The sequence below is a fragment of the Amphiura filiformis genome, chromosome 2 (assembly GCF_039555335.1).
Source record: "Amphiura filiformis chromosome 2, Afil_fr2py, whole genome shotgun sequence".
In the NCBI taxonomy this organism is placed as follows: Eukaryota; Metazoa; Echinodermata; class Ophiuroidea; order Amphilepidida; family Amphiuridae; genus Amphiura; species Amphiura filiformis.
In genome coordinates, this window is record NC_092629.1 from 72,242,807 (window position 1) to 72,255,287 (window position 12,481).

At 35.6% G+C, this 12,481-nt stretch overlaps 1 protein-coding gene and 1 long non-coding RNA gene across 2 annotated transcripts; both read right to left on the reverse strand.

Annotated features, from left to right (window-relative positions):
• Positions 1–1,746: 1,746 nt before the first annotated feature.
• LOC140136843 (uncharacterized) lies at positions 1,747–4,154 on the reverse strand. The gene is made up of 3 exons (XR_011856773.1): positions 4,083–4,154; positions 2,301–2,372; positions 1,747–1,803 (listed from the first exon to the last, which is right to left on the reverse strand). It is a non-coding gene; the product is annotated as an uncharacterized lncRNA (long non-coding RNA).
• Positions 4,155–6,955: 2,801 nt separating this feature from the next.
• Positions 6,956–11,404, reverse strand: LOC140142750 (low-density lipoprotein receptor-related protein 12-like). The gene is made up of 6 exons (XM_072164744.1): positions 11,272–11,404; positions 10,661–10,774; positions 8,996–9,115; positions 8,160–8,528; positions 7,349–7,462; positions 6,956–7,140 (listed from the first exon to the last, which is right to left on the reverse strand). The coding sequence occupies exons 1-6, from the start codon at positions 11,402–11,404 to the stop codon at positions 6,956–6,958; spliced, it is 1,035 nt and encodes a 344-aa protein (XP_072020845.1).
• Between the last annotated feature and the right edge of the window lie 1,077 nt (positions 11,405–12,481).

Genomic DNA, 12,481 nt, shown 5'->3' on the forward strand with positions numbered 1-12,481 from the left:
ACATTTTAGCCAAGATTGACAATGATCAAGTGCTTACCGATTTATGTGTGATTTATGATACCATGCAACATTAATGTTGAAGTTTTAAGCGATTTAAACTTTGCATTACAATTTCTTGAAAGTATTCCAAAAACATTAATATGTGTGAAATTTTTTTAAAGGCAGCTGGAATTCTCTATGCAATAATTCTTTATCTAACATTTATATCCATATTAACGAAAAAAGATATTTACAAGTACCGAGCATCATCTTACATGAAAGCTTTCATTTTTAATATCGTGCAGGTTTTCAAATTTGAACAAAACCTAATTAAATGTTTTGCAAGAAACTGATTTTTTAAAAAGAACGAAAAGGATTTCACCGAACAAAACATGAAGCCCGTTGACTAGTGCGCATTGTGTTGAATTATCTTTATTTCAAACTTGGAATGAAGTGAATTGACGCATACGTTATGTAATTTCTCATTTCTTCGCAATCAGTCAACCGATTCCAATAAAATTATGGTATAAGATGCAGAATAAGATGGGCTATACGCTGATTCTTAGATATTTGGATTCTGATGTCTATTTCTCGACTTACGTCCAAATTCATTCGCCCGGTAAATTTTTCTGGGACACCCTGTATGTGCACAAATGCTGTTTCTCATCATTTCAATGGTTAAATCAAGGAAAAGCATGATATTCAGTTTAAAATTGATTCATGTTTTTATAGAGTTGCTATTCCTATGAAGATTGTCAAATCATATTCATTTCGTTATCATTTTGTTTTCAACTTACAGTTCTTTCAAGTGCAGAAGTTCGTGGAAAATCCGGTTATTCAGAACAGTCATTGTATTCCGTGAAAGATCACTTGTAATCAAAATTAATAAAAGATCGGGTTTGTTAATAAACTCATCTTCTAAAAAAATATTTAGATATATGTTCAAACATCATACCATCATGTGTTTGTATTTTGATTCCGTGACCATGTTGACTAATTTCCTTTCCAAAAATGTATACTTTTATATATTCTGCACGAATAATTAAGAAGTTACAGCACAGTAATGCATTTCTGAGAGTACACAGTCGCCTTAATTAGCTTAACATTGGGGACGGGGATGATAGCATGGACCACGTGGGAATTTATCCTCCAACTCCCACCCACCACACCCGCCGTTCTACGCCTAAAAAAATTTACGTACAGAGTCTGAAGACTATCCAAACCACTGAAAGACGTTCCTTCAGAAGGATTGGTAGCATTAGTAGTAAGTCTGATATTGAAGAAAACGAAATAAAGTGAGTTAATATGTTAATATAGCAATTTAAACATCAGATAAATTGCAATACATACAAGGATTTGCCAACTCATTCGGAAGGAAATTGATAGTGCAAGTGGGCACGATCTGCAATAGCTGCTCTATAGAATGTGTGCATTCTTTATTGTACACTTCTAAAAATGTGACACTTGGCAGCTATTGTTGATGGGGCTTTCTTACACTAACAATTAGACTCAAAATTTAATATTTTTAACTGTGTTGGTATTCCTGATTCTAGATGCACAGATGTCTACATTGAGTGTTTGATACAATAAGATGGAAGAATGTTTTGAAATATAATGACATTTCTTGTCATTGTATTTAATGAAAAAACATTAGAGACGCCCAAAAGCACATTATATTATCAAATAATTAGAACTGTTACCAGAAATTACTACACAAACCGAGAACAAATCAAATACAAAATTATATTTATAATATGTTGTACTTACAACGCATCCTGATAATCGTTTATTTCTAATTGTTCCAGGTTGTTGTTAGACAAGTCACTATTAATGAAAAAAAAACCCGTACAATTTTTAACTTATTATATTATGTAGATAGTAATAAGTGGATAAGTGGGTTTCTCTACCGGAAGACAGTTTGGCCGAAATTCCTTCCCATAATGCGTCTTGTGTAACAAAGGAGATGGATCATACCGCATTTCATATTAAAGGAGTTGGAATTGCTGTAAAACTGACTTTCGGTATAGAAAATATTGGGTTTACATATTTTTTTTCACACATTTATACAGAGCAAACAACACATGCCATATCAGGATTCTCTGTTTTAACCATAATTATGTCAAATCATTATTTTCCCATATTAACTTACTAATGTATTAACATTATTTTTCACTACTCGCAATAACGTTAGAAATATGATACAATTCGTTTTTCAACCTGAATAATTAATATTCTGAATATTCATCAATAGCACGTTTTGGATTTGGTTGTAATGTTTAATTAGAGTTAGCTGTTTATTGAAAGTTTATAGATGTACTCACAGCCACACAAGATTTCCCAATCCGATAAATGTGAAGCTTTTTATCCGCAGTAACTGATTTCCAGCAAGGGATCTAAGAATAAACGAAACATATTGATGTTGTAAACGGAATAGCAGTGATTTGATGTACTCGCCTCTTGTGCTTGTTGTCCGGGGCTCAAGTACGTACTGACAGTGGCGACTTATTTGGGTATTGGTTTTGAAAAACGCAAATTGGGTAACATCTAAAAATCGAAACGAGTCTTTCGCTCTCTACAATGGTAGATTAATAATCGGGTTCGTGAACCACGGGAGTAGTCCTGTGTAGTTACATTAAAATGGTAAAACATAGGAAATGAAATAGAGTACTCGGGAACGTCGTTGCATTTTTTATTTAACAAAACATTATGTATGGGATGGAAATTTAAAACATAATGATCACATCAAACAACCGTGTGGCGGTTTCTCACCGGTTTCTATTGGAAACGTGGTTCAATCGCCAGTACGGGTGGCAAAGATTTGAAGCCGACCCTAAGACAAATGTTTCGTTTCCAGAGAGCCATACCGTGAGGCATATAGAACATGTTATCGCAGTCAGTTTCGAAAAGAGTAGCTCGTTTACCCCTGGCCTCAATCTGTCACGGTTGTTTACACATTCGTCATTAATGAAGAGATAAAAAATAACGTGTATTTAAAGAGATATCGAACCTCTTTAGGCGACTTTAAAAAGGAAGTACCTGACAAACAGCGTATATTATTTTTCATTAGCCATAGCGTGAAGTCAAAACTGTATCTCCTACGACGTCACTAGGCAGAAAAAAATTCTAGTATGTACCTTTTAAAGTAAACCCTCACGTGCATGTTAAAATTGGGCCCAGCTTCAAACCCCCTATGTGCACATTCTCACGATTCACAATACAATGCGCCGCCAGCGGTTGCTCTTGCCAGTCCAATTTTGGATCTCCAAGGTCGAAATTTACCGTTGTAGCGACGGTCGGATTTTCACGCAAAAGTGATAATAATAACGAGGGTGAGAGCCAGAAAGCTTCAACTCCCAATCGGATGCGCCCATAAAATGAGCATAAAGTCACCAGGGCACTATACAATCCATTAATCATGACAAAATTCAATAGAAAACAAAAGACATTGTGGAGGAATTATTTGATCTTTAAAGACCAAAGTAACATTCAACTTTGTGCTCATTTTGTGAGAGCTGGTCACAGTGATTCTGAACCCTCGATAGTAATGTTGAAAAGAGCTAACGAATGATTCCGTGGGATCAATAGATAGACCATGGATTTTACATTAGGAAACGAATTTGGAGAAAACCTTCTGTTAATAAAATACTGTGCTGAGCCACCAGCCTGGGTGGCTCACGCTCCAGTAATTTCAGATGAATGAGCTCAGCAATACATCAAAGAATGTCTTCCAATTCATGAAAACAAATAGATAATCAGCTTATCGGATTAAAAGCTTAGAGGGAAGGTCTTGCTGCTCAGCGAGTGTTTGTAATTATCAGAAGGTTTTCTCCAAATTCATTCTCTAATGAGTGTTTTAGTGTGCATTCGCGTGTAACATTATATTATATTAAGGTTTAAAAACACATGACATATGTTCATGTGTTGTATTCGTATTATTTATATTTTCCCAAGATGCATTGTGTATTTTGACCTCTTCCCAGCAATCGAATCGACCGAATTGGATTCAGTACCAAAACTGCCAATTAACAATGATTACGAGACGTAATCAATTAGACACGTGTTCTAGTTTTATATAATTCAATGTTACTAATAATATTTCTTACAGAATAGTCATGTTGTTAAAACCTTTAAATGTAGCCACTTCCAACTCAGATATTTGACTTCCAGTCAAGATGCTGAAACAAAGAATGTAGTGAGGTCTTTGTAAATATGGTGTATAAGCAAAGCGTTAAATATCAGGGCTTTATCAGTGGTGTGTGGCGTCACGCTACTCCTTTCTCAAACGAAGGTTGCATTTTCACTTGGTGATGATTTTTCAGGGTGTTGATTTTAACACCGGGGTGGTGTTCTGAGAGGTCCACACTTTTCGGTGTTAATGAAACACTGCTAAGTGTTATTTTGACACTACGAAGTGTTATTTTGACACTGTATCCTGGTGTTAATTTGATCCTTTTTCCGGTGTTAATTTCATATTCAACACCGCTGGGTGTTGATTTGATCCTTTTGCCTGAATTTCTTATATTCACATTTGGTGTTGATTGAACATATTTAACACTGCGGCGGTGTTCTGAGAGGTCCACACTCTTTGGTCTTGTAGAAGTGACACTGGTACGGGTGTTGAAATTATCATCTTTAATCATTGTTAACATCTTAATCAATGAGCGTGAATTGTTTCTGTTGCTTTTGTTGGTTTCCACTCAAATAATAGATCACTTAGATCTACAAAAAAGTCCATGCAGTGCACATTTAAGATTTTGTATTAACACCACCGTGGTGTTAATCTAACAATCTAACACCGTAAATTAACACCAGAAGCTTCAACACCAGCTCGGTGTTGCATATTCAACACCGGAGTTTTTGCAGTGTACTTGAGTTCCACCTGGGGTTTTCTATTGTCACTGATGTGATCCTCGCATGTTATTATATTACAGGTTATTACCCATGCAGAGGCAGTACATGATTCATACAGGTCAAAGATAACCTAGTGCAGTCGGGGGTCTGCAAGGTATTCCGAAGAGGCGTTATCCCGAAGGGTAGTTATCCTGCATTGAGAAGAACGGACGTTATTCCGAAGGAATGTTATTCCGAAAATATATGTTGTGGATCTGGTTAAGGTAAGGGTACGGCCAGGTGTAGGTCAGGTTACGAGTTAGAGTTAGTTTTAGTGTTATGCGTAGGGTTTTACAAAAAAATCGAAGTAAGGACCTTCGAGCTCAATTCGGAGTAACGTCCCTTTGGAATAACTCCCCTTCGGAACCAAGGAACCTCGCAGTTTTGTATAGTTCCTAGGAAGCATCCTTCTCCTGGTGCGTTTTATACTTACAGAGAGCGCGTAACCTGCGGTATATCTTGCAAAAGATGATTCCAATCTTGCGGGCATTTAATCTCAAGGATCAGATCAGATATGTCGTTGCCGTTTGGGTGGTAACCACACTCACATCCCTCAGGACATCTCTTTTCGTCTATGTAGAGTCACACAAGCAAAATATTTCGTGGAGTAGAAAAGTGAAAACGTACTTTAAAAATAAATCCGATGATAGTCTTTAAAATAAAGAAAAAAAAAACCTTTGACAAGAATCACGTACTTTTTAAAGCTTACAGCACGTGCTGTTCAGCTGACTGGCTGCTCACGCATTTGCTGGTAGCCGGCAACAGTATTCTGCTTAACCTTAATCTTAACTTTACCAATTTGTAACTTTATTTCCAGCGGAGGGAACTAGCGGGACATATACTCCCCTCACAAACTTGGTATTAGGGTCACTCCATATAAAATCAAGGAGGCGCCCCACCTGACCCCCTCAGATTTGCTTGATATTTTAGTATGTTGAACCTGTAAAAATATTAAAACCTGCAAATTTGAGGTCTGTAGCTCTTTCGGATTTTCTGTGGCAGCCATTTAAAGTTGGGGTAGGGGAGGCCTAAATTTGGACCCAAAAGTTGCCCTTTAAATAAATTTCATCTTTGGGAGCCTGTACCTTCTTTATAAAAATAAAGAGAGGTCTGAAACTTTGTATACACACTAACTGTATGCCTAATTTGTCAAAAAATAAAAGAAAAAAAAAATCTGTAATTGCGCGTTGTGTCACGGGGTCATTAAATATGCAAGAAAAAATGTAATGTTTTGTAAACTGGCAAGTTTAGCCACCCTAAATTCACATTTTTTGTCAGATTAATTATTTTTTGCTATCATTGATGCTATATATAGGATAAATACAATGCATATCCAAACAATTGAGGTCACAACTCATTTACATTTGGAACAGCGCCCTCACAAAGATGACATTTATTGCAAATTCAACATTTTCAGGGGGCCCAAAGTCGATGTGGTCCACCTTCAAAATTTATAAAACATCATTTTTATATAACTACTAGTCTTAAATTACAACTTTGTTAAGTCCCAGTAATTGTATAGGTTGATTTCATATAAAATGACAAGCCCAAAGTTGACCGTTTTCTTATGATTGCATATTCGCAGCAAGGCAATCAATATCCCCGTCACATACCTTGATTAAGGGTAGACGAGGTATTGTTGGTCGAAGCAACCTAAAAATTAGATTTTCATTATCTAGATCAATATATTATTAAAATTAACACCTTGATGTTTTGCAAAAGTTCATTCTACAAATCGCATACTCTGCAAACTTGCTTAATTTATTGTTGTCAATTAATTATGTACGTTTTACAAAAGTGTTGTTGTTTCAGCCCTCTTCACAACGTAACTCAAGAACCGCAGCACCTATAAAAGTATATCTGTGATATTTTAATTCTTCTACACGCTCGCTATGAATTGAGCAATGCAGTTTTTGCCAAAGCTCACTACCATTCGTAAGATGCTGTGAACTACCAAATCACAACAGTTTAAAATAATTAATAACCTTAACCCCATTGAGACTTGCCTGACTTGTGCCTCTATACACATAGCCTTGACTTACCACATTCGGACTCGTCACCTGCAGCGGGACTAACAATATTTTCGTCATGTACTTTGTGAATCTGTACATATGGCCCCGTCACATAGCCTTGACTTACCACATTCAGATTCGTCATCTGCAGCAGGGCAATCGATATTCCCGTCACACACTTTGTGCATCTCTACACATGACCTTAGCGTGACATCTGCAACCACGTCACACAAGTACGACCCTGGACAGATCACGTCCACTGTTGGCAAGAAAAATATAATAATTATAGTAGAGTAAAAAAAGTATAATATAAGTAGAGAAAAAAAGACAGATCTACTTTTATTTGAGTATCGGTAAAATCAATTGAAATCAAACCAATCAAAATCAATTGAAATCAAACCACTCAAATGAAATTTAATACTCATTGAAGGTGTCATTTCATCCCAAATATCCTTGAATATATTTACCACAATCAATTTCTTCAGCGTAATTGATCACACAATCTTTGAATCCGTTGCATCTAGCGTTCAGATCAGTACAAAATCCCTGTCCGCAGTCAAATTCATCCGAGCTACAAACAACTGCAAAGTGATTAAAAGAGATGAAAACACAACTTAAAGGTACTATCAATAATTTTCGTGAAGAGGTCAACATAATTGATTTTTATTAGGTAATTTTGAAAGTAGTAGCATAAAAGTTGAGGACAACTTTATAACATTCTAATAAGGTAAGGTATTTGAAAACGCAAACTCTACAAAATGGAGAAAATAGAAGCTGCTCTGAAAAATATTAAACTTTCACATAATCTCAGTCAGATTCCATTGGAGTAAAATCCCAACTTTTACAATTATTAGGTCCCTGTTGTATGGTATATTCGCAAACTTTCCGTATACTTCCGTATACTCACAATCTGACTTTCAGAATCAGAATTTGACTTGAACGATTATATTGAGATAGTTGCCTCCCTTGAATATTTTGATGTACACACTGCACATCTAGTTTTGTGGGTTTTTTTCAGTGCAGCCCTCCTGGTGAGGATGTTTGTTGTAATCGAAATATTGTGGTACATTTTTTCAATATAATTGTGTTGATTGTTTTTTACTCCACATTTTTGCCTTTATCTCAATTTCAAATTTGCCGCCTTTGGCCCCCATGGACCAGATCGTGTCACAAATAGACTTGCTTGATTATCTACCAACACAGTGAAAACGAATTAAGCAGCAATAGGATATTTTTGAAAGCCACGTTCATTATATATACATTTTGACATGAACTTACAACTAGTGTTTAAAGTTTGTTGTATTAAAAGTCTGAATCCTTTATATCCTATATATGGATCAGTTATCATTTTAATCCACATCTCTGATTGGCTGGCAGTTAATGACGTCAGATGTGTGGTTCCAGTTAATGTCGCTATTGCAGATGTTCTTAAGGAAGAATCGTCCCCGTTGCCAAAGATGAGAAAGTCATATCCGTTCTCCATCTCAAAATCTTGAATGTGTACAACCACTTTGGCAGACTCTTCTAATCCATGGATATACCAAACGCAGTGAAGATTTGAGTCGTAATACAATGGGTAGCTTGGAGAAGTCAGGTTTACTGAGGCATCGTGTGAGGGTAGGTATATTATTGGAACACCACAAATACCTTAATAGAAAAAAAAAGTTTGGTTTTAATGACATCGGAAAGACTTGATTATATGTCTTACTGAAGACATTATTATAATATTATACTGCACGCCGTCACGTGAGTCAATGCAAATGGAGTGTACTTTGATTGTAAGAAAGAAAAAAAAAGCAAGCAGAGGAACTAGATTTAAACTCACTTTCAGCATAAGTTTATATATTGAGATAGTTGCCTCCCTTGAATATTTTGATGCACACACTGGACATCTAGTTTTGTGATTTTTTGCAGTGGAGCCCTTCTGATGAGGATATTTTGAAGATTACAGGGGTACTACTAGGTCAGTTACATAAGAATACATATGAAACGAGGCAATAAGTTATTGGCATCTTGGGAGCATTTTGTGTGAAGAGTTTGGATAAATCAGTCAACTAAAACATTTGGTGAAATATGACAATTTGTTTAAGGGATTGCAATAAGAGTTTATTTACCACATTCTTGTTCATCTGAGGCATCTGGGCATATCGATTCTCCGTCGCATATTTGATTGGGGAATATACACATCAAGCCGTACGGCAAATCACACGAAAATGCACTAACTTTACATGTAGCTGTAAATCAAAAAGAAGGGGGAAAAGACGATACTAAATATTGTATTAACAGTAATATATTTGTGTGTATATTTATAACTTAATTAACCATATCAGTGTATATATTAACTAATTGAAATTTAATTAAACTACGTTGTGATAGGCTTTACCCTACGGTAGCTCGTCGCTATGTTATGTGGCCCGAAATAGTCCATAACATTAATTAAAAGTTATGTATTTTGTCATTAGACATTAGGGTTCACCTGTTCTGATATTCAACTCTATATGCTTGTACATGAAATATTCTAGAAATGAAATTCAACAAAAATGTCACAGGAGAAAGTAAACAAGAAATTCATATTTAGTTATATATAGAGGTTTCTGGAAAATTAAGTGGTGGCGCTATTTTCTTAGAAATTACAGTATGGAGTGTGCCGCCGTTTGGAATAGTAGTACAATATTAACTTCTAGTTCATCTTTGTCGGGCTGGAAAGCTTTTAGTGTTTTTATAATGTGTGCACAAATATGTGTTACTTTTGATAAAACAAGGTTTTTCTTTCTGTAAACATTTTGATATTGCCAACAATAGCAAACATGGAAATTTATTTTTTCCTGCCAGTTCTGTTGACTATATCCCCAAACATTAAAACGGGAGTCTGGATAGCGGCAGTGAAGGAGACCTTGAACATGTACAACGTTCTCACTACCACGACTAAACTTATATTCAAAAGTTCTGAGCTTACCAGTATCGTAGATGGTGTTGAAAGTAATCTCAACATGAAAACCTATATTCTTAGTATTGACTGTACTCGAAGAGTGAAAATCCGCCCAAATGGTTGACGCATTAGCAACTACCAATGAATGCGGATATAAAACTCCCCACAAACGAATAATACGTAATGATGAATTATTCGTATATCCAATTCCAAAGTCTAGATATTCCAGAGCATAATCGTGCAACCATTCACTAATACCGAATGATAAGAATCGAATGTGTATTTCCCCTGGATGTGCTGCGTATAATATCCACGTACAGTCAATATTTAGCGGGTAGAGGTTGGGATATCGAGGAGAAGTTAATGTGGTGGTATTATTTGTGGACAGTGTAAACCAGTCAATGCCGCAAATATCTGTAAAATCAATCAATCAATCAATCAATCAATCAATCAATCAATCAATCAATCAATCAATCAATCAGTCAGTCAATCGATCGATCAATCAATTATTTGTGGTATTATTTGTGGACAGTGTAAACCAGTCAATGCCGCAAATATCTGTAAAATCAATCAATCAATCAATCAATTAATCAGTCAATCGATCGATCAATCAATCGATCGGTCAATCAATTAATTAGTCAATCAATTTATAGAGATAAGTCAATCAATATCAATTAATACCAAGCAATCAACAATCAATGAAGTCATTTTCACGGAGCAAACTAAAAGTCTGCACAAAAAGTAACTCAGCTGTTATAAATACGCCTATAGATTCAGAACTAATAATTGTTTTCACAATATTTCAACATAAAAATAAGGATGATTTATTTACGCGCAAGCTTAAACCTACCACATCCGGCTTCATCCGATCCATCAAGGCATTGTGGGTAATTATCGCAGACTTTGGAGGACTCCAAGCACCCGTATCCAGATTCACACTGATAGTCACCTTCTCCACATGGAACTAAAATGACAAGATTCGTAATTTTGCTTTTTGTGACAATTAATGTTTGAAAGTTTAGCATGTATTTTTTAATTTTCTTTGGTCAAGAATTTGTAAGTTTATAAATTATTATCGTTGCGGGGCGGGAAAAGACATAATAATATGCAATTTCAAAATCAAATGCAAACATCCGATGTTAAAAGTTGAAGCGGAATAAATATCGTGGGTAGCATTGCTCAAGTTCTTTTTGGTGTGTGTCAACTTGAACGAAATCCTTCCAACACATCTTCTGACAACATAAACTTACATCTTTTGATAATATATAATCAACACAATTTTCTATGTAAATACTGTTAATTTTGAACTTCTTGTGTGTCTCACGAAAAATGACAAGACCGGAATTATAGTAGATTCTGCCTTTGGATAACTTTTACAACATGTGAGGTTTATACTTCAGGCATTATCAGGAGTAAAATTTACACGGGATGTTTTTATCATCCTTTTTATACAATACTTACCAAATATTGCAGACGCTTCAATGTAAATAAAAACTCCGAAATATTGCACTTGCCAATCCGATGTGAACTTGAACCATAATGACGAAGAATTAAAGGTAATACTAGAGGGTGCACCTTTACCAGTCAATCGCATAATCTCCGTCGCTAATGTAATATTTCGGCCATAACCGATATAAAAGAAATCTTTATCGAGTTCAATGTCAAACAAAGCAAACCATAGGAAGATGAAATCACCGTCTATGGCTGTGAGAAACCACGTGCAGTCAGAGTTTCTTCCGTAGAAGACGTTGGCAACAGATTTGGTTTCCAGCATCTGAGGTTGATTGATTGATACATTGATGTTTTCGGGTTCACAATAATCTATAACGAGAAACAGTCCGTTGTTCGGATTTTGTGAAATCAAATATTAGTGATCAACTTGCATATCGATTTTTAATGATGATTATAATAGACATTTGTCTACGCTTTAATATGTATTTTAAGCAAGTCGCCAAAGACAAAAATATTACAAAGTGTGATTTCCCAAGATTTTTGCTGATTTTTTGCCACTATATTTTTTAAATTTTTAGTCTCCTTCCCTGTGCATAAATACAGGAAATTGCCATTATCAGTATTTTTCAGCTATAATTTACAGCTTTTTCAGAATTTTTGGCCAAGTGCAATGACACCCAGATATATATAGACGAAGGAGTCTTAGATTGCAGGTAGACGACGGTAGCTTGCTACTTTTTTTGTCTTGAACCGTTAGCTAATTGAGGAAACCGTTGAAAACAAAATACTCACAACATTGCCACTCGTCCGATGTGTCCACACAATCGTTGACAGTATCACATACTCGTGCAGGTTCAATACACCCATAACCGAAGTGACAGGTGAATCTATCTGATTGACAGGTATCTGAAATACGATACCTAAATTGATATTAGTGGGTATTTTAAAGAATGTGTGATACCGTAGAATTCAATCTAAAAACATACGCCGCTAAATGAGTTTTTTGTTGAGAAATAAACGAAAGGCTGACATCCTCCACAAAAACATTACAATATATTGGTCTAACATGATTGTACAACCGACTGTTTCTCCAAAAAATATGCTGTAAATGGAATACGGTATTTCCATGCTCTTTTCACACAAGGCGATTGATATAACTCAGGTTTATATAAGCATGTTTAGCCAAACAGTTCCTGTAGCATATAATGTGCAATGAAAC

What these genes read in the sequence shown, in the direction of transcription:
- LOC140142750 (XM_072164744.1), bottom strand. Translation starts at nt 11,404, where the DNA reads ATGCGATTGACTGGTAAAGGTGCACCCTCTAGTATTACCTTTAATTCT. An exon ending in ATCGGATGAAGCCGGATGTG is followed by an intron (nt 9,116 to 10,660) that starts GTAGGTTTAAGC and finishes TTTGATTTACAG; the next exon opens with CTACATGTAAAGTTAGTGCA. An exon ending in ACAAACTTTAAACACTAGTT is followed by an intron (nt 7,463 to 8,159) that starts GTAAGTTCATGT and finishes ATCACTTTGCAG; the next exon opens with TTGTTTGTAGCTCGGATGAA.